The sequence below is a fragment of the Neophocaena asiaeorientalis genome, unplaced genomic scaffold (assembly GCF_003031525.2).
Source record: "Neophocaena asiaeorientalis asiaeorientalis breed wild unplaced genomic scaffold, Neophocaena_asiaeorientalis_V1.1 scaffold229, whole genome shotgun sequence".
Classification (NCBI taxonomy): Eukaryota; Metazoa; Chordata; class Mammalia; order Artiodactyla; family Phocoenidae; genus Neophocaena; species Neophocaena asiaeorientalis.
Genome location: NW_020174096.1, coordinates 1,883,878 through 1,907,042, shown reverse-complemented (window position 1 = coordinate 1,907,042; position 23,165 = coordinate 1,883,878). Strand labels below are relative to the sequence as shown.

General features: G+C 42.3%; 1 protein-coding gene across 1 annotated transcript in view; it reads right to left on the bottom strand.

The window, feature by feature from the left end:
• Positions 1 to 23,165, bottom strand: part of SLC1A3 (solute carrier family 1 member 3) — a 74,022-nt gene that overhangs the window by 11,324 nt on the left and 39,533 nt on the right. Inside the window, exons 4-5 of the mRNA XM_024754620.1 lie at positions 5,849 to 6,053; positions 2,462 to 2,504 (exon numbers count right to left, since the gene is read on the bottom strand). Of these exons, the coding sequence (XP_024610388.1) occupies positions 2,462 to 2,504; positions 5,849 to 6,053 (248 nt within the window). The remainder of the gene's footprint in view (positions 1 to 2,461; positions 2,505 to 5,848; positions 6,054 to 23,165) is intronic.

Here is a 23,165-nt window from a genome sequence, read left to right as displayed (position 1 = left end):
AACAGATACAAGTGCTTCTGCTTTTTTCTGAAACCCTAATAAAATGACTATAAATTCAAATATTCACAATAATCCCTTTACCCTCTACGGGTTCACGTGAGGGGATCATGGACAAATCACCTAACATCCCCTTGCTCATATTCCACAGCTGTGAAACAGCGCTAACTGTGCTGGTTCCACCTCACAGTGTTGTCGTAATGATCAAATTAAACAGAATATATGAGAACATCTGGTAAACTTTAAAGCACTATACTAATGTTGGCTAGTGGCGCTCAATAACAAAGCCCTTCAGGGACTGGACTTAGTTGGAGACTTCGGTGAATATTAAACAATTTAACATCCCCAAAACAACATTCTTCAAAGTATTCCTGATAGTATTAGTTCTTAAGAATAGTTGTGTGAATAATAGTTGAGGATGACAACCCAGTTCTCAAGTCTATAGAAGAGTCTCCTCTTATTCAAGAGATGGTCTTTTCCCTACAGCTTCTGCATAGAGGCCCCAGACAGAAAAGGCTGAGTGTATTACTGTGGCTATTTGAAACAATTACGCCCATCTCTCTATGATTTTTAACGAGAGCAGAATTTCTGGCCTTCACATTGACGGGGGTAAAGCACCAGAGAGAGTAATAATCTATGGATGTTGACTGGATCTAGAGTCTAGGTGAAGAAAGCACAGCTGTACACGAAGGGCTGGGCCATTTCTCTACCAAGAGTAAATGGAAGACATTTTTGTCCAGTGGGAAGGCACTATTCCCAAACAAGGACATGGCCAGCTGTCAATACTGTAGACATATTCCCTAAACAATCAGTGGCACTGCTCGTAATTTTAACAAAGAAACGGACACCTTTTTGTCAGTCAGCTCTCAAATCTCTATTCTACTGGGGTGCTTATGCATTTTATGGATTGTCTAGGGTGAATTTTCAATCCCAATTAGCCTTTCCTACACCTCCAACTCTTTCCCCTTAGACACAGTTTGCAGCCTACACAGAAATTGCAACCTCATTTGCATTCTGATCTAAGACAAATAGATCCGGGATGATACATTTGCTTCCCTTTCAGAATCCTGTAAATGCAGTCCCAAACCAAATCCTCATGAGTCAGCACTTTTCCCAGCGTTGCTAGAAATCAGCATTTTTGATGTCACCTAGTGCCAGCTGACTAACTGGAATAGTCAGCTCCGTGGTGCTGGGGTTGGCTGGTTGGGTTGAAAGGGGTTTATTATTTATGATGATAGTTGTTTTGAATAAAGAGAGTTAGATTTTGCCCTTGCAGGCTTTTTTTGTTTTTTTTAAATAAAGAAGGAATTTTGCAGTGCGCACATGCATTGCCTATTAAAAATGGTCAATACAAACTTTAAAAAGGGAAAAAAGCAAAGAGCGTAAAACCTGGTCCTCCGTGAGTTTGGAGTTTGATTTTGTTTGTTTTACAGATCCCAAGCACAAGGGTTAGGGAATTACAACAAGGGTGAAGTGACACCATCTGGAGAAATGTTTGGGAGCTATTATTTAACAACTAGAATGTCTAGTTGTTTCCCTTTTAATATCTTGGGCAACAAAGCTTTTTTGTTCAGGTGATGTTAGAATGAACTTTACTAATTTTATCCCCTAATAGTAAAATGTATTTGTGTCTTCAACACAGAGAGCCAAGAGTTGCTTGGATTTGGGGCTATAGGGAACTGGATTTCACTATGGCCTCCTGCTAGGTTTCTCATCAGCCTGGATACCCCTTCCCAGGAAGCAGCACAGAATGTAGAAGCAAAAAGAGGATGGAATTTGAAATCAACACAATGAATTTGAATTCAGGTCTGCTATTTACTACTTGGGAAATCTCACACCTACTACATAACCTCTCTGAATTATCAGAGATAAGTTGTCTCATCAGTGAAATGAAGACAATGTTACCCCTCATATTATGTGAAGAGTAAACATAACATTAGTGCTTGGAAAAGAGGGGACATTCAATACATGATGGTAGCAGTGCTTTCTGATGTGGCTCCTCCTTTAGAATCTCTAAGGCCCTTAGTAGACTTTTAAAAAAACAACCCATTGATTTTTAAAATCAAACCCAGAAACTTGAATAATCTCCCTAATCTTTAAAGCAAGCTGTAAATATATCTTATACTGGAGTTTGCTTGCATGGTGAGCTTTTGTTTATGGGCTATGGGGGAGAGGAGAGAGAGTCTCCTGATTGGCCTTCTTAATAATTAACAGAGACTTAATGAGTCATTTGTATGCAAGACATACAGTGTCTGGCGACTAATAAAGCCTTCAGTACAGGGAAGACCACCCCCACTCCTTTCCCAATTCCCCAGAAAACTCTAGTGCTTTCCATCCACTTGGCAAGAGAAGTGTTTCTTACTACAGAGAAATGGGAAAAAATTAAATTAAATTAAAAAGAGAACTCTACTCTGTTTGGTACACCAAAGAGGAATTTTAAAGATGAATTAGTAGTTGTGTTTACCTGTTTAAAGCAAGCTTCCACCAGATTTGGAGGGAACATATTCCTGCAAAGAAAATAATGGTCACTTGAAAAATTCCCAAATAATAAATTAGCTCCTTAAATACTTTTTCATTGTGTCTAAGGTAAAGATTGCACTGAAATAAGCAGCAAATGGAAAAAGAGAAAGATTTTGGTGGATCTTATGAAATGGGACATAGGTCATCCCTCAGTGTGGCCCATGTAGTTCAAGGAAGTTCCAAATTCAACTCATCTGTCCTTTTGTCAGACAATGGGATTTTTTATTCCAACATCAAACCCTGCTCCTAGGAAAAACCCAAGTGAGAATGGAAACGCCTTTTATCATAAGCATTCTGGTTAACTGAGGTATTATTCAATAATGGCCATTTTGGTATCATGCCATGTGTTTAAGGACCAAGTGCTCCGTATCAAATGTCATGGTTAGACTGTTCTCCACAGAGTCCTCCCAAAGGCCCTCTGGGGGATGAGATATTGACTCTGAATTGCTAGAGCTTCTGAGGCTCTTTGGTGACCAACAGGGAGAGGGCCCACAAAATTTGAACTTGAGGCCCATGTGGCAGGGTTTGTTACTGCCTCAGAGCAGTGTTTGTGTTCATGGTGGGGAAGAAGTAAGAGGCAACACTCTTGCTGGGGAATCTCTAGCCAGCTGTATGACCTTGGCTAATTCATGGCACCCAGGTAGGTCTCAGCTGACTCACCTGTTAAAGAGGAGATTGGATTAAACTATCACTAGGGCTCCAAGACTAAAGACTGCGGGAGAAGGAGACATGACCCAGGCAGCTGGAGAGTCTGAGATTCCAGCAGGTGTGTGTCATCAATCAGACTTTAAGATTATAAACTCTGGTTTCTTCCTACTGCCTAGACCAGGGGTCCCCAGCCGCTGGACTGTGGAGCAGGTGGTGAGCAGTGGGCCAGCCAGCAAAGCTTCACCTGCCGCTCGGCATCGCTCGCATTACCGCCTGACCATCCCCACGCCCCAGCCCCCATCCATGGAAAAATTGTCTTCCACGAAACTGGTCCCTGGTGCCAAAAAGTTGGGGATCTCTGGCATAGACCATCCTGTTTCTTTGTCCTTCCCATCTATGCTCTATGGGTCTGTTTCTACAAATCCTGAGAGAAAAGTGAGTTTAGGATTCCAAGATAAATGCTCGAACCAGGCGTCTGGGTGGGGACAGGTTAGTCTTGCACTTGTCACTGGGGCAAGGAGAGGCAGAAACACACCAGACAGAGAATGAGAAGATCCCAATTCTTTAAATAAGGAGTAGAAATTATACAGAAAGAAAATATAATAAAATACCCCTAATCCAAACTCCCTGAGGGTAAAGTTCCTGAAAAAAAAATGGTGAAAAGCCTTAATTAATCGTACGAATTAAATAAAGTCATTATCATTGGGTGCCAGCTTGGTATGAAATAATACAGAGTGGCTTGTTACCTTCGGATAATTGCGATTAACTCCCTGAAAAGCGCTTTCAGGGAGGTACCGTGGGGCTGCCTTGTGCTTACATACAGATGATACAAAGTCACTCATGGTCAGAATTGATAGGTGCTGCTGAAGAGACCCTTTGTTGCCCAAATCACTCTTAAATCTACCAGCCACAGACCCATTCCTTGAGATGGCACGTGAACTCAAGTCCCTAGGGGGAGGTTCTCTCAGATAGTCGGTGGGGAATCCTTTAGAGTAGGCATCTAGGATTGGTAAGCCAGTCTGCAAGTACATTGTAGAGAAGGGAGGAAAGGGCTAGGTTTGGGGAGGACAGCCTGGGTGGGCTACTTGCTGGAGGAATGCTAAGCAGGTGGGGCACTGAGAGGTCCGTGCTGGGATATCTTCCATTTGCCTTTCTCCATCCACTCTCCATCCTGCTCTGTGCCTGGGAGGCTGACCCCTCACCTTCTGGCTTCCTGTTGGGTTTGTCCAGTGTGAGGCGCTGACAGATCACAGGGCAGTGGGAGGAGAGAAGTGGACGTATATATTCTTCCGGCTCTCTCTCTGGCAGGTTGGGCAACAGCTTCCTCCCTCCAAATTAGAGCTGTAGCCCCTATCCTGAGGGCCCTTTGCCTCAGGACACAGCCCGTCCTGACTTCCAGTAATGGCTCCCTTCCTTTCCTCAGAGCCACAGGTGGTAACAAAACAGCTTCCTATTGCTGTTAGTCCTCTAGTGTCTCACCATCACTTGTAGGTTCCCTTTACCCTGCCCACACCTTTGCAAACCCTGTTCAGTGATCCTTCTGGCCTTGCAATATGCTTCCTACGAGCAACTGACCGATGCAAAGGCAAGTGTGGAGAGAGAGCAGGCAGGGAGGTGCCAGGCTCAAACTTGGGCTTACTTCTCAGTTCTGTGTCCAACATATTCTATCCTCAAGTCTGTTTCAAGTATTAGATAAGCTAATTTGTAATCAGTGTATGGTTTGTGTATAAAACAATGCTAAAGAAGCCATCCTTTAGACTTTTATTATTGATCTGCCAAATCCTTTCTTCATAAATAGTACAAAAGGAAAACCTTGGGACAGGTATGATCAGATGATCTCTAAAGTCCCTTTTGGAAATAAATTGTGGTGTACAATGGATGATGATACAGATCACAAGTTCGAAATTAGAAGAGTCCAATGAACAGGCTATACTTGAAAAAAAGTAGCCTTAAAGAGGAAGACTTGAGAAAAGTAGGTCAAGAATTGTTGAAAGACATTATGTTAAGTGAGATAAATCAGACAGAGAGAGACAAATACTATATGATTATCACTTATATGTGGAATCTAAAAATTACAACCAATTAGTGATTATAACAAAAAAAAGAAGCAGACTCACAGATATAGAGAACAAACTAGTGGTTACCAGTGGGGAGAGGGAAGGAGGGGCCAATATATGGGTAGGGGAGTAAGAGGTACAAACTATTAGGTATAAAATAAGCCACAAGGATATATTGTACAATGCAGGGAAGAAAGCCAATATTTTATATAACTATAAATGGAAGATAACCTGTAAAAGCTGTGAATCACTATGTTGTACACCCGTAACATATGTAATTGTACAGCAATATACTTCAGTAAAAAAGTCACGCACACAAAAGAACTAGTAATATTGCAAGGTGAGCTGCACAGTTGAGAGGATGTCTGAGTGCTCAGATTCCGAATCCTAAAAGCAGGGCTCTTAAATCCTTATCTTCTCCTTGCTCTTCTCACCTCTTTCACATGAGATCAGAAAACGGACACTTACTTCAATTTCTGTTAGAAAGAGGTAAAGATGTGACCTTCATTTCAAGCCCAGCGGGACTGGTTCAGTCAGATACCTCTTCTAGGGTTTGATCAGCTCCCCCAATAAGAGGGGTTGGGTGGTCAAAATATACCCAAAAGGATGGGCTTGCAAGGACGTACCTGATCAAGTCCAGGAAGGCGTCTGCAGCTGTCACTTGTACAATTTTGCCTTCTCTGTGCATGTTTTCCTTTGTGCCCTTCCCAGGATGGATGATGATGACAATGACTATGCCAATCACCACGGCAATGATGGTCGTAGTCATGTAATAGACTACAGCTCGCATCCCCATCTTCCCTGACGCCTTACTATCTAGGGCCGCCATTCCTGGGGAAGGCAAACAGAAGGAGATTTTCAGCAAATCAGTTCAGGGAATTTTCCAGTGGAAGGTCACGGGAAGAGCATTTCCTTCACCACTCCCCTACCCTCTCCCACCCAGCAATGGGATTTTATACATGTTATGAGAACTTGGCACCAAATTTAATCAGGCCGTCAGCAAAAGGTGAAGGGAAAAAGCCATGGAATGGCTAGGCATCAGCTGTGTCAGCAAACACGTGATCACCTATTTTCTGCCCCAAGAATTGATAGCATGTGGCTCTCTGATGGTTTGAAGGGGCAATCAAATTCTTTCCTAGGTTGCTACTAGTTGGGGAAGCTGTGTTAATTAGTGAGGTGTGTGTGTGTGTGTGTGTGTGTGTGTGAAGAGATACCTTAAAAGATTTCTGGCAGAATAATCTAAGCATATCTCAAGTTCTGAGCACTGGGCAGACTCACACAGATTAACTGCCATTAAGTTCTTTTATAAGAATTATTATTTTATGTATGTACTTGGGAGTCTTCTTTTTGGATATATTTACGTAAAATTTCAGCTATTATTCTAATCACCTACTGATTTATCTTCAATTTACATTTAAAGTCGGCCAAAGTTCTCGAATATCTTCTCTGTTGTTTCATTTTATCTCAGCTCATCACAATTTTTAAAAAAGAATCACGTGGGTGGGGTTCTTCTCATTTTTGCACTCTGTCTTCCTCCACCTTGTCCTGTAGGCCTGGAGTATCTTATCTCATGTGAAACATTCTTTCCTTCATTTTTAGTACATCTTCAAAATCTACCTCAGGCAAGGCATTATCCCCTGTGAGAGAGGAGGTATGACTTTGAAGGTTTCCCTAACTGCTCTAGCCAATGGAACACATCTCCATACCTCTTGGGATGGAAAAAAATTGGAAATGACCCAAAACTCTCAAGAGATTAAGTCATCTTAATAATAATATGGGCTCTTCTGTTTCATTAACCATTTCCTCACTTCTCTTCCTTCTTCCTCCTCCCCAAATCCGCTAAAACACTAAAATCCAATTATAGCATCATCCAATTATAGTTAATCAAACTATTTTCCTTACTATTTAAAATCATGATTCTATAAATGTATTAAAAGTTTATACTGTATTTCAATGATCAGTATCAGATTCTAATAGTGGTTCAACATGTAGGTAGTGACCCTGTTCATACCAATGTATTGATATTTAGAGTAAGGTAAAGTATTGAAAAAAATAGTGTCCATGATTGCCAGATACCTTGCTGGGTTTGCCCCCAAATCTTGATACAATTGTAATGAGCTCTATGGGAACTGAAGCCATGACCTTCAACTTATAATTTCATGTGTATTGAATCATATCATTCATAATTTTCATAATAAGCACTTAGTACCTGCTACGTTCTTATTTTTAACAATTTATAAGGCAGATTAAAAAACAAATAAGTAACTTTCTAAGGTCTTAGTTAACAACAAGTAAAGTGAAGGGGGAACTTGAACCCAGATCTTGTGTAACTGAATTTAACGTGCTTTCTCCCCCTGAGAAAACCAACTACAGTTCCCACAAACAAGGAGGCCAATTTTGACTTTAACGCATGAACTTAGCTTCTTTTATCCTTGCCCTGGGTTTCTTGAAACCCAGGATTAATACCCACTTATGGGGGAGGCGCCACTTCAACACTTCACCATCATTAAAAATGGGCTAATCTGTTCTCAGTCCAAGTGGTCCCATCCCCCCAGGTTCATTCTCAGGTCTCCATCATATCTCAAAACATCTTGGCTTTCCTGTGCTTGAAATCATTTCTCCCAGAAGGGGCCCACTCTCTTTCCCACCATTGCCTGAGCTTGTCACCACTGAAGCCTGCAATTCTTCGGTGGGCGAGTGGTGTGGGCACAAAAGGCCGGATATCTCTGCTAGGGGTACCAGGCGGCAGTATTTTCTTCCTCCGAGATGCTTTCTTTCCCTCTCGCCTTCTATTCTGTGGTGCTGTTCCGTTCTCTCGCCAACTCTTCTCTGCCGCTCCTGCCCACTATTCCCGACCTATAGCTATTCAGAGAGAGCGCTAAGTGGTCAAGGCAGAGCACTGGAAACCAACGTGGCAGACAAAGGAGGAGGCTTAAATCTCCCTCCCTCCCACCATGGGGGAGGGATGGGGAAAATTATACCAGAATCCACAGCTACAGGGCCATTGGCTCCAGGAAACAAAGTTTATAGGTGTTTTTTTTAAAGAAATAAAGTTAAAAAAAAATGAAAACCGATAAGAAAGTATTTTTTCCATGTGCTCTAATTCTGAAATAGATGAAGACAAACATTGAGGCATTTTTTAGCAATGAGCCCAGGAGAATCAACAGTCAAATGAGAGGCCTCACCAACCTCTGCATATTGACCTTGTTCCTCTGAAAGAGAATAAAGCAGCAGCTCCGATCGTTTCAGCGGAAGAGGGAATGTGTGGGAGTATCTTCATTAACCGATTCTCCACGTAGGTCCTTCCCCTAAAAGGGGTCTGGTGTCCCACAGCGGGGCTACCTGTCCACTTCTGCTCAGGGTACCCCAGCATCCCCTCTCCTCCTTCCAATTCTAACCACTCCCCTTTTCTCTGAGGCAGGCTTGTAAAACTAAAGGGACCACTAGAAGCAAAGCCACACACTGTCATCAGGGCAACAGCAGGATGGATGTGGACAATCTGTCACAACACTGGGCCTAAAAGAGAATAGCCTTGATGCTGGTGGAGTCAAGAAAATGGAGGAAGAGCTCTGGAAGGCGAAACCCCACATAAGCAAGCTGTCATTCTTCCTGTCTCTTACCCAGACTCTGTGACCATCTTCTTTCTCCAGCCTCCTGAAATTCCAGACAAAGCTCTACACTAGAGATGACATGCGTCTGGGCACAAGGGTAAAGTACTAAATCACTTTGTAGAAAAGGGAACTCTGGTAGGAAGTGCCCTAAATGTTTGAGAAGGGAAAAGTTTGCATTGAGCCTTGTCACTTTAAAATATATGGAAGAGGGGCTTCCCTGGTGGCGCAGTGGTTGAGAGTCCGCCTGTCGATGCAGGGGACATGGGTTTGTGCCCCGGTCTGGGAAGATCCCACGTGCCGCGGAACGGCTGGGCCCGTGAGCCATGGCTGCTGAGCCTGTGCGTTATATATATATATATATATATATATATATATAAGAAAAGGTTACTGTGGTGAGGGGGAAAGAGGTCCCTTGGGTATGTAGGTACTTGTGGGAGTATGTTATGACAACTATGTGTTCATCTAAATACGTATTTGAGAAACACATTCCAGAGCAAGTAGTAAAGATAATGATCTTGACTGGTCCCTTTTGCTTCATTTGATCTGGGCTTAGCTAAACCAGCTCCATTCAAGACATCCTGACATCTTTATTATGAAAACAATCTGTCATCAGAATTGAGATCCTCTTGAAACTCAGAGAAATACTGTATTGTCTATTGCTACAAATTCTGTGAGAGTTCTTCCAATTACAATGACATGTTTGTAGGTTTATATGTTTTGTAAATATTCAGTTAACTTTTGTGCTGGTTCACTAACTCACCAAATTCGCCCTCTTATCAATGGCACATATTCATCTAATTTCATGATAACTGTATGTTGTAGATATTGTTGACACCATTTGAAAGGTAAAGAGACGAGGCCAGAGATGTTAAGTAACTTGTCCAGTGTTGCACAGCTAGCTAACAGCAGTGGTAGGATTCGTACCCACAGTCTCAAGGGAGTACCCTTTCCACTATACCTCAATTCTAATGGACAAGCTAGGAGTCACCCACATTTCATTTGCTTGTTATCCATGCTAACTTTCTTGCTTTTGAGTTCAATATTGAAATAAGCCACCTGACTGGAAGAAAATTTGACAAAGGGAGGTAACTGTGGAAAAACTCTGACCTTCCCCACCTTGAGGGGAAGTAACACTGGTCACCGGAAGGACTAGCCAGAGAGCTGATCAATCAGTTTAAATTCCTCTCTATTCCTAGAAAAACAGCCCAGAGCATGTTCTAATGGAGGGTGGAGGGTCATGGATATTTGCTGACTGTGGGCACATGGGTCTTACTTTCTTTTCTAAAAATCAACCTGTCAATAACTGGTCATCAAGAAACTAATCCATCATTCATTCCTGCAAACCTATTATATGTTTACCAATGAGTATGGCATCTAAGAAAGATTGAACAAGACATTTTCTACAATGTAAAAGATTTAGACTTTTCTTCAAAATACCTGGGTATTTTAGGCAGCGGTCACTCTGAAGAGAGAGGAAAGGAAGAGAAGAGAGTGTCTTGATACAAATGGGTCAATATGCATTTACCTCTTTATTTATGAAGACAGTCTTTGGGTAATCAGTTCAGCACAACAGATGTGCACCAAATTCACGTTGTTGGGGTGGGGTGGGGAGGGAGTGTTTCCTAAATATGTGTATAGAACTCTCTAAGTCTATTGTAAATGAGATTTCTTCTGGTATAATATTGGTATGACTTCTCAGATAAATGAAATATGTATTCAGTCAAGTATGAAAGGGTAACATCAATAATGTCAAGTTCCCAAGGCTCTATTATTTGCATGGATTTTATTCTCCCATCAGCTAAAAATCTCTTATACATTAATGTGTCTCAGTCTGTTCCCCCAATAACTCCTATTTCTGGTTTGAAATGTGAAATCTAAAGAAGAAGCGGTCTGTTATGAATTGTCTTTCTACTCGTCCTCGTGGTGTTTCATTGTTCTTCCAGGGCCACTGGATCAGTCCAGAGAGGACGGAAAAGGGGGGATGGCAACAGCTGATTCAAGAATATTGTCCTGTTTCAGTTGTTATTTTATTTTACATATACTCCTTCTCCACCATGGGCTTCTCAAACACTCATCTAATGAAAGCCGCCTGTTCTCAACCCTCCTAGAATTTCAAGATGGGCAAACTTACAAGGAAATCAAGGATGAGCTCTAGTATGTACCGTATTCATTTGAATAAAAGGTAATGATTTTTTAATAAGAAAGTTAAGCTCTAGAAATACAATATACCTCATATTTACAGACTGAAAAATGAGCTCTTGTGTCCTAAAGCAGCTGCCCAGTTCTGGAGCAAGGGCACACTGGAACCCTCAGCAATGGACAGTGAACAGGAGAGCCACAAAGCTCCGAGGAAAGGCGGTGAGGGGGAGGGAGTGAGTGTGAAACAAATGACTTTAAATCTCTGTCTAAAACTATGCGAAGGTTTTTTTCACTGAAATATTGTCTCTGGCTTCTTTATAGACTAGATTGGAAAAAAAAAAGTTCTATGATTCTAGGGGTTCTGGAACAGAAGGCAAATCTTTAAAAGTTAGGTTAGAAACAGTATCATAAGGGGCTTCCCTGGGGCTTCCCTGGTGGTGCAGTGGTTAAGAATCCACCTACCAATGCGGGGGACATGAGTTTGAGCCCTGGTCCAGGAAGATCCCACATGCCGCAGAGCAACTAAGCCCGTGCACCACAACTACTGAGCCTGTGCTGTAGAGCCCATGAGCCACAACTACCGAGCCCGTGTGCTGCAACTATTGAAGCCCATGTGCCTAGAGCCCGTGCTCCGCAACAAGAGAAGCCACCGCCATGAGAAGCCTGCGCACTGCAACGAAGAGTAGCCCCTGCTTGCCGCAACTAGAGAAAGCCCATGCACAGCAACAAAAACCCAATGCACCCAAAAAATAAAATAAATTAAATAAATTTTAAAAAAACACGAAAAAGAAAGAATTCTTAAAAAAAAAACTATCATAATTTTGCATCACAATGAACACGCTGGTTATAGCCTCAGAATTTCATCGAAGAGACAATATTTCAAACTACTTGAGGCCAACCTCAGGCATTTTTAGAAACACATTCTTCTTCTTCTTTTTTTTTTTAAATCTGCCTCCTTAATTAATTAATTAACTTATTTATTTTTGGCTGTGTTGGGTCCTCGTTTCTGTGTGAGGGCTTTCTCTAGTTGTGGCAAGCGAGGGCTACTCTTCATCACCATGTGCGGGTCTCTCACTATCGCAGCCTCTCTTGTTGCGGAGCACAGGCTCCAGGCGCACAGGCTCAGTAGTTGTGGCTCAAGGGCCTAGTTGCTCCACGGCATGTGGGATCTTCCCAGACCAGGGCTCGAACCCGTGTCCCCTGAATTAGCAGGCAGATTCTCAACCACTGCGCCACCAGGGAAGCCCCATAGAAGCAAATTCTTCTTTAAAAATGGTGGTGCAGTGATTAAGAGTTCTGGCCCTGAAGTTAGAATACCTGGATTCCACGTCTAGCTCTGGTACCACGTGACCTCTGTAAGCCTCAGTTTCCTCATCTGTAGAATGGGAATAAGGAAAGCTCTCTCACAGGGTTTTCATGACATTAAAGGGACAGAAAGCACTTAGCATAGTGCTTGGCACATAGTAAGCATTCAAGAAACGTTAGCTGTTATTATTATTAATTAATCAGACAAATAATAAGCTACTCTCTAAGTGTTATTTGACCTGTCTGAGCCTCCATTTCACCTAGACAAGAAGATAATAATACCCACATTGCAAGTGCAGGGAAAACTTACGTAAAGAATCTGTACAAAATAGGCCCTTGACAAATGTTAGTTATGATTATTATATGACCCCCTCTACTAGAATTTTAGTGCCAAGAGAGCAGAACCATATGTCTTATTCATTGATGTAGCCTCCTTGCCCAAAACAGTGTCTGCACAGGAAGGCGCCCAATAAATGTTTGTTGAATAGTCATTCTTGCCACCACTGAGGCTGTTATGCCCGAAGGAGGCCACACACTTTTTAAAAAAGCATTTAGATTAGGCTCCTGTTCAAATGACGAGCACTAAAGTTGCTCTTGTTTAAAGCACTCTGCAATGCGGACTCACCAATTTTGACTGCTCTTCCCGCCAATTAATCCAAAATAGTGAGGTTCCTTCTATCTTGAAGAAGGAGAGACAGACCTTGTGGGGAGCGACCCGGTATCACCTGGAGCTTTATCTCCAGAGCTGGGAGGTCATCAGAGCAGGGCAGGAGGGGCGGGAGGCTGGCACAGCTCCATGCAGAGAAGGGAATGGAAGAGGGGGTGGGGTCTAACACGTGCTTAAGTGGGTCACGGCTAGTATTTTTATCCATTAATGAAAGAGGACAGAAAACAATAGAGTGCATACATGGGGTAAAGGTATTGTTTTGTGAAACTTTTTTCAGCTCTGTGTGTGTATGTCCGTGTGTAGCCAGGTCACAGTGTAAAATACATTTGTGGGTTCTGGTAAAAAAAAAAGAAAGAAAAAAGGTTTGCAAACACTGGTATCTACCCCCTTTCAGTTAATAGTAGAGGCTTTAACAAGGAGCCACGAGCTATGGGCTTCCCTTCCTCTCACCTTGCTTCTGATGCCCTCGGGCTGCCCACCCACCATACCCAAGACCTCATCCCATCTCGCTAGCGGGGACCTAGGACAGGACGGTGCTGATTTCTGGAATCTGGTCAACTCATTTGAACAGAAATTCTACAGATATTGTAACAAGGGAAAAAGTTTTAGAAAAGGTTTGTTTCGTGGAATATTGAGCAAAGAAAATTCTTTTACTTTAATCCGTGATTCTTTTACTTTAATCAATGATTCTTAGTGAAGAGAGTTAAACCATCTCCACAAAGAGCTGAGAATGATTTTGTGGAATTCACAGTCAATTAAATCACAAGTATTCTCACATGGGTTTTCACCCTGGCCAACTTTTCCTTCCCGTTATGGCTGTTCACAGTCTCACAGAACTTGGCATTTCATTCACCTATAACACCACTTAGTTTTATGAAGTTATACTGCATGAGAACGACAAGGAAGCTTCCTTACAAATTTACCACTTGTGATGGCATTTGTCAGGCAAGTTGATTTTTTAACTTGACCCTTACAACTTGTCAACGAGTCTTTTTTTGATCTCTAGTGTGCATTAGTAGAATGCAGTGTGGAAAGGTAAAAGGGAAACTTTCTCTTTCAAAAGAGTGTTAAATAGAAAAACTAGCAGAGCAGACACTAGTATCATTGGCAGAAAAACGCCTATCATAAATCACCTTTTATTCTCAGTCTGGTAGGACTGAGCAAACGATCCCTTTTCCCTGGCCATAGACATCCTTGAAAATGAACTTTCACAGAAGGAAGCAGTGAGGGGAAGCAGAGGCCCAGCTTCAACGGCTGCTACCTCTCACGTCCAAGAGCTTCTGGGTCCTTCCCCTTAACCTTTGGCGGGGGGTGGGCAGGGAGGGGGGCTGCTTCTCCGGGGTACCAGCTGGTGAGGCCCTCTGAGGGGTCAAGCTTTGCTCTTCTCTACACTGGCCTTAACCACCCAATAGCCTCATCACAGCCTGACACAGCCCTGCCATGAATGGTTCCAGTAACGCGGGAACCTACCGCACCGACCCCCTCTCTCTCTCAGCAAGGTCGCAGGAAACTCTCAGAAGGGCCAGCTCTGAGTTTCACGTCTCACAGTTCATCGCTGCTGGCGCGAGCCCCATGGAGAGGTGACCGTTCACCCCACACACTAGCCCATCCTTCGCTCACGGTATTGGAATGTGCCACACAATATGCTTTTTTTGAAGAGGAACCAGGGAGTCGTTCATCTTCTTTATGTGCGCTAAGCAGAGCAAGAGGGAGAGGCGAGTGGGACCCACGATGAGCTGGGGAGTAGTGATTAGTAACAGCTGACAGCCTCAGACCGAGACCCTTTCTTTGGTTACCTCATTGTGTAGCAGCTGAGCACAAAGGAATGACTGTCTTTTCGCCAAGGCTTAGAAACCCAGGACCACAGAAAATAGCAGCTAAAAGAAAAAGCGTGGGTTGGGTGGTTAGGGCAAGGGCCGATCAGACGACTCTTGGTTATACCTGTGAAGCCTGGCTTTGAAAAGAGACCCCTGTGATGTGGAAAGTCATACCCACAGGCAGTGGACCTTCAACCAGCCCCCACCAGGAGCACTGATGTGAATGGGGAAAGTAGGTGACTTCACTCACAACAGAAAGAGCACGCAGAGAGCAGCAAATTGCTCTGGTTTAATGAGAGGAAGTTCTTTGAGGGCCAGAGCTCCAGCCCCCTCTGCCTTTGCAAAAGAATCACGATTTACAACCAACCACCGGATGAGTTGTTTGCAATTTCCGTAACAGCCCTCTTTACTTGGGGTTGTCTAACTTGCCATGGAAAAGACCTTTATGTTCTGGGCCTCGTGCAATTTTCTTAAGAAGGTGGTGATCAAAACAGCACATTTTCTAAAATAGCTAGTGGGAAGCAGCCGCATAGCACAGGGAGATCAACCCTAGAGGGGTGCGATAGGGAAGGTGGGAGGGAGACGCAAGAGGGAGGGGATATGGGGATACATGTATGCATATGGCTGATTTACTTTGTTATACAGCAAAAACTAACACACCATCGTAATGCAATTATACTCCAATAAAGATGTTAAAAAAAAAAAAAAGCACATTTCTAGCTGGCAGGATGCTGAATGGGACTGAGTTCTACCACTGGGCCAGACTTGTCCCAAGTTAATCAAAGGGCATCACGAGTTGACTGCAGAACATGTCAGACTCAAGGGGTGCTCTATTCTTCCCGTGGAAGGCCTGTCCCTTGCAGGAAAAAAAGGAATTGAAAGCCTCATAGAAACTGAAAGCGACATATGGACATTAAAACCTAAATCCATCTGGCCCAGATTCCCAGAACAGTTGAAGCAGGAGTGTGACTCCAGGCCTTGAGGAGGCTGGGAAGCAGCAGAGATTCCTGGGGCCAAAAGTGTCGTACAAACTATGCAACCCAAGGTCCACCCCACCCCTCCACCATCAAAAGATTCTGGAACCATAACCCAACCTGAAAACTCTGCAATGAACTGAGGTTAAGTTCTGTTGCCTGACACTGAAATTAAGATATTTTTAAAAGGTATATTTCTTAAAAAAAAAAAAAAAGAAAGAAATAGTTGAGAGTAAAACATGTTCACCTCAGCTATTTTCTGAATTAAATCCAGAATATGGAATCTTATATACTACATAAAAGAATAAATTAAAAAAAAATTCAAGTCCACATAGTATGAGTGTGTTTCGTGGTTGGTAATTGGCAATCATCGTTGCTTTTGTTGTGGTCATCCATTTACAATGCTTGGTGTCAGTTTATTTATCTCTTGTAGAAATAAAATACAGTGTGTGTGAGTGAAAAAAAAAAAAATTCAAGTCCATGTTTTGACCAGTTAAGAGAGTATACAAAATTAAGTCTTTGGGGATAGAGTTGGGGTTGAGGAGAAGAGGATGCTAGTGGAGATAAGAGAGTTGAGGAATGACAGATAAGAAAGGGGAGAGAGAAAAGAGAAGAAGGAAAGGGAGACTTAAAGCAGAGACGTATGGGATGGGGAAACAGTTCAGAAGGTGCTTTTATCTCAGTCAGCATATTTCTTGGTATGGCCAACACACCTCCTTTCAGTTCTGATTAGTTTGCTCAGCATTTAAAAGTTCATCAATTGTTCTTATCTAATCTATAAAGGAATAGTTGCACTCAGGGAGTGGGAGATTATGTCCCCAACTACCTGACCCTAACAATAAAGCAGTATCACTTCGCAGAGTGAAAAAGACTGTGAACTCTAGAATTGGTTGGCTTCCCTCATCTCTGCCTTACATAAGTCAGAGAACATTCCCTCCTTGGAACAGGAAAAGCTGCATTTTTGCCCCCAGGGCCAAGGGCGACAATGTAATTGAATTATTCCTGATATATTCCACTAGAAGTGGTGCAACACTTTACAGCTTTTTTCCTTCTACACAAAGAAGTTAGTTTTGCAGCATCAGTTTCATATTTTGATTTTTTTTTTCCATGGGGTATTTAGGAATTTCAAAAAATTCTCCGAAGAAAACTGCAGGCAGCCCCTTATATCGAATTTCGCTTATCTTGAGTAGACTTCAAGGAGCTGGAGGATGTCAAAGAAAAGATGTGGAAATGACATTTGGTTGATTTTGAGACTGACGGTGCATGCGCTGGATTGGTAATATTATTCTTTAACTTGGAATTTAGGGAGAGGGTGGGTAACGATACAGTCACCAGTGTTTGGAAAAAAACACAACTAGTGGATGGGCACATTGGAGTAAAATTTGGTAACACAGAATGGCAAAGAGAGAGGGGGAGGGAGAGAGAGAGAGAGAGAATATGAACTGGGGACATTGTCTTTAACAAGGAATATGGGATAAAAGATTTATAATAAGGTAAAGAAAATCAGGTACAAAACATTGATTTCAAATGACTAATTCAAATGACTATGACTGCCCCATCACAAATAATGGAGAGTGGCAGTAAGGAACTGAAGTTATATTAAGGGTAACTTACTTCTTTTGAAAGTGGCTATACTAATTGCTTTCATAGTTAAAAATTTCTCACTTACGTGTTCACTCACATTTCATTAAGGACCTTCTCAATGCTCTGGCCAAAGACATGATCATTAAGGCCCTCATGCATTTAGTAAGAAGTAAGAATTAAAAATATATTATTGTGAGACAGCCTGAACAAATGAAATGCATAAAATTATCCAGCAGAATGATTTGAGATGGAATTGGAAGGAAAATAGGGACATTTGTTGGCATATCCTGCAAGGAAATGATTGTAATAAACTGAAAGGTTTGCTTGATTTGAATCCTGGCTCCCTTACTTGTTAGCTTGTGACTGGTCAAGATATGCAACCTCTCTGTGTCTCAGTAAATGAGGGATAATAATAGGATTTACTTCATGAGATTGTTCTGAGAATTAAATAAATTCAGCATGTGATGCCTTAGAACAACATCTGGCACATATCTTAGCCATGATGATGGTCATTTTTTTTTTGTTTGTTTTTAAAAAATACTTTAGGTCTGAAAGACTCCTTGGAACACTACTGTAAAATGTGAGATCTCAGTAGGTAAAATTAGACCTTATATTTCTAGGCACGTGCTAAGTGCTTTATCTGATTTAATCCTCTCAAATGACTTGCGTGGTTGGGACTTAACAATGGTCAATAACCATTTACAGATTAGGAAACGGGGAGGTGACACCACAGGCTCAGATCACACAGCTAGTAAGCGGCTATTGTTGGCATTTCAACTCAAATCTTTCTACCCCCAGAACTGCCCTGGAGATTCTTTGTAAAATAAAGTCTTCTCTGTACTGGACTTGTATCAATTGTTGATTTGTCTAATGGGGAATTCTGACAAAAATCTGTTAAATTCGTATTGGAAAGGATGCCTTACATCATAGTAAAAAAGTCTTGAAAGTAAAGCAGTGATGATGAGCGGCTACTGTCAAAGCAGTGGGCAGCCTGCACTAGAATTAGTCTGATACCTTGTTGAACTGGAGAGTCATAACATGCCAGCTTTATTCAGAAGCTGATATACTAACAGGTATCCTAAATCAAAGAGAAAAAAGAAACCTCAACCATGGGTAACTGCACATTGCAAAGGCCTTTGGCTAATTCCTGGAACTCCCAGGTCTCTTGGTGAAGCTGCAGTATTCCCTCCACCCCACACCCTTCAGAGTGGCAGTTATCAAACTTTCTCTGACCCCATCCATGGTGGCACTCACCACCTCCTAGGCTAACTCTTCACTGTTGGGCAGCTTTGATTTTTAAAAACCGGTGCTTAAAAAGAACTGAAATCTGGTTCTTTATATTGCCCCTGAGATACATTTTTGCTTCTGGAGGAACACAGAGCAAGTCCGGTCCACATTTATCAGAGAGACCTCGGTCTTCTTTTCTCCAGACTAAATACACATCATTTCTCCAACTGATCCTCATGTATCACTGTTTTCAGAGGTTCATCAACCCGTAATCCTTCCCACTGCCTACCGATTGGGGCCCTCATGCTCTGATCCAAACCTTCTTTTCTCAGCTTCATTTCCTACGAGGGCCGATTCTACCGTATTCTTCTGGGCAACCTAGACTACTCAGTATTCCCTAGACACGACTTGAGTTTTCCTGTCTCTGCATCTTTGCTTTTAAGGCTTCTTCTGCTCTTGTCCTCATTTCCTGTGGAAATCCTCCCGCCGGTCCAGCTCCTGAATTCCCAGAGCACTCTTTTTGTGCTTCTCGGCTTCAGAGCCGGCTTTGTTTTACAGTCATGTCTGTACCTGTTGGGCTCTCCATGAATATTTTCAACTCCTTGAGGCTAGAGACTGGTAACGTCTCTTCACATCTTTATTCTGCACACCGGTTAGCACATCACCTGCCCCAAATAGATGTCCAATAAATGTGTCTTGGATTGGATTCAACACCCTCTTAGTAGATACCCTGCTTTGTCAAAGGTGCTCCCGAATGTGCTTGGCACTAAACAAATACTCCCAAGGCGCTGTGACCACTGCAGAGTACAGCGAGCTGTTTTCGTAATTCTACCGAGGAAGCACACGACTCCGTTCATTCATTTTTAGCCACCACATCCTACTGTTGGTTCACATTAAGCTTTTAGTCACATTAATGGCTGCCAAGCTCAGTCGCTCCCCATCCTGTGATTGAATCTTTTGAATCTAAAAGCAGAAATGTGCATTTATCCTCTGCTCAACTTCATTTTGTTGGTTTCCGTGCAGCACTGCAGCCCACTGAAGTCATTTTGACTCGTGCTCAGAGGCATATGCGGTTGAAGCCATTCTTTGGGGGCTTATATCATCTCAAAACACAGTGCAGGTGCCTTCTGGGTCTTTAAGTTGTTGATTAAAAAAAAAAAAAAAAAAGGAACAGGACAGTGTTTTCTTTTATAAGTACACTAGGGTACTTTACCAGGTATCTTTCCAGGTTGCCGTGGAGCCTCAAACACTCTTTAGATCTAAATGTTCAGACAGTTTCAAGTCCAGACCACCGTTTCATTAGGTTCTATTTTATTGTTAGAGGTATTATAGAAGACTTTAAAATTTCAGAATAACCAAAATAAATTGTATCAGGAATTCCACAGCCAAATATTATTATAGGAAGGGAGTATTTTTAAAACATAAAGAGATTCCTTGTAGTATAGGGAACTGTCACAAGATGTTTTGTGAGAATGGAGTAAGCCTGACTTTGTAACTTTAGGAAATAACTCTCTTTTCCTAAAAGAACCAGTAGTATCAATCTAGAAAATTATACACTGATAAATATTTTTCTCTATTAAATGGGAATGTAATGTCATTGGGTAGATACGTAAATATGCCAATACAAAAAAACATAAGTTTTTCAGGACTTCCCTGGTGGTGCAGTGGTTAAGAGTCTGCATGCCAGTGCAGGGGACATGGGTTCGAGCCCTGGTCCAGGAGGTTCCCACATGCTGCGGAGCAACTGAGCCCACGCACCACAACTACTGAGCCCACATGCCGAAACTGCTGATCCCGAGTGCTGCAACTACTGAAGCCCATGCACCTACAGCCCGTGCTCTGCAACAAAAGAAGCCACCACAATGAGAAACCCGTGCACTGCAATGAAGAGTAGCGCCCACTTGCTGCAACTAGAGAGAAAGCCCGAGTGTAGCAACGAAGACCCAACGCAGCCAAAAATAAATAAAATTTACAAACAAAACAAAAAATGTTAAGTTATTCATATGAGAAAGAAATAACATAATAATTATTTAAGGCTTCAGGAAAGTTCACTGGATAACTCATTGGCAAACAATTCTGAATTTGTTACATTGATCATTAAAAAGCCCATTATTTAAGTGTATGCCTTTAATTCATCTTTACTTTTACTCCTTCCACCAGTAACATATCAGCTTGTGGTTTTACCAGGTATGCTCAGTTCTGAACATACCTAATGGTCTGTATTTATTGCTCTATGTCCAGTGGCTATCACAGCAGGGATCCAATAGATATTTTGTTGAACGAATGATGAGTGACAAAGCCTGCAAATTCAGCAGGTAGGAATAACTAAGCCACTATACTCAATCCACAAATCAATGAGCTATTTATGTAATATCTACTATAACTCGTCACTGTAACTAGGGCTGAGATGCAAATGTCCAAACAGTAGCTCCTATTCTCAATGAGTTCCTTCGTTGAGTAGACAAGTCATATTCTCACCAAATAATCAAATGATCAACCGCACGTGACATAAAAAGTTAAGTGTACAAGTATGCGAAAATTGGAGAGAATATTTACCTCATGTGGAGAAAGGACTTTATCATAGGCAGTAAAATTAAGGCAACAAATGCACTTTAGCATTATAAATCGATCCAGTACAAATCTAGTGGCCACACCGCATGACACTACAGAGAGGGGGCTTTTGTGACAAATAGATCTGAGTTTGAACACAGGTTTGGCCCCTTGCTGCCAGGGACACCTTGGGAAGTTTCCTCATCTGAAAATGGGGATGATAATAATGATCTTGCAGAAGGAATAACAAGTATGTGTGTTAAATGCCCAGCATGTCTTTTATACTCAGTAACTGCTAGCAATTAATATGCAGGTGAAATTTTAAAAGTCACTGACCAATCAAAGAATAAATCTTCAGTCAAGATCATCACTTCACCATTTTAAGGTAGAAGAGGGTAAACATGATCTGAATGGCAATACCAGTGTTCTCATATGTTTTCATCTTCAGATGTAAATCACACATTATTTAGCCAATTTCTGAGGAATTACCATGTGCCAGGCTCTGTCCCAGACTAAGTAAACCATGTAGCACTGTCTCTAATTTGCACACATCTAATGCTATGGAAACTTGATTGTAGAGAACACAATCCCACAGGAGAATCTGCAAACACCCCTGGAAACCCAGTCTGTTATCAAAAAGCCAAAATTAAATGCTTAAGACTGGGGCTAGGTCATGGCTAAGGAAAGTGAGTCCAAGAAACCAAGAGGCTCAGTAATGTACAAAGTGACACCACTAGTTAGCGGTGAGGCTAGGACAGAACAAAAGCTCCACCACGAACTTTGCAAAGTAGTTTAAAGCTTTGTGTTAGCACACCAATTTGAAACCGGTTAAGTTTACAACAAATAAAGTTTTCCCAATCCTGGAAGGTCATGAGCTTTTTTGGCGAATGGGTTTTTTATTCTAACGTAGAAAGTAAAGTGACTTTAATTGTTTACTCAGGGTCATCTACGAGCAGTTTCCTTGCTCAGAAATATTGACAAGCTGCAGCGAGCATGTCTTAGGAAGTAGCAAATCAGCTGAAAGGAGGTGGAGTAACACACAACACGATCTCTGAAACTGGCTTCCAATTAGTGACAGCCCAGGCATGGGTCACTGATGAGGCCCGCGCCAAGGCTGAGGAAATGATCCTCTCTGGTCAGACGCGAGATGCACAAGCAAGGAAGGGCCTTTCACCGAATACTCTCCAGCAAGGAAGCCAAAGGGCGTTTGAACTTGATGTTTACAGTATCAAAGCAGAATCCGCAAGTGGCTGTAATCACTAACATTAGTCCCGTGCCTGCAATTCACACAGAGTACCCTCGCAGCCACGATCTCAGCTGAGCTCACCTCAGGGTCCTCCCACGTGGCATGGACAACAAATATTTCTATTACTATCGCTACCGTTATTTCTACTCCATTGGTAAGCCTTGAATGCCAAAGCAAAGACTTCCCCCATAGCTAAACAGTGCTGAAAAACTAGTCTGGTATGAAAACTAGTCTGAGAGTTCCAAAGTTTGTGTTCTTAAGAACCAAACAGGGATTACCACGGATACATGCAGCCAGAGGGAGCCTCCTCTTCTTTGATCCTATACTCTGCACTGCTCAGTTGGCCCCTCTTCAAGTCTTCAGAATTAAACATCTCATCTCTCCACAGAGCAAGGACATCCAGAGCCCGGAGTCCCTGTTTAACAGCTCTGTGACTTCCTTCTTCAGCACCTAACACAGCTGACGGGATGAGCTCAATACTGGATGAATTAACAACCTCACCTAGACGGCAGCCAAGGTGCCTGACTCAGAGCACAAAAGCAGTGAGGACACGGAAGGGAACGAAGCGTAAAAACATATGGTAGATGCTGTCAGGACCTATTTGCCGAGTATCCAGTGAAAGCACAGAGTCAGACGAGGTTTGACAGGGAAAATAAAGGAAGTAGTAGAGCCCGTGCTCCCTGAGAAGTGTATCGACGGTCTCGCTGAGGCCGCAGCACGTGAAAATGCCTCATGAGGGCTTGTGGGATAACTTCCAGATGAGTAGAGATGTAAAATATTTCAAGTAGGGAGATAAACGCGTAAAGAAGGTGAACAGAATAAC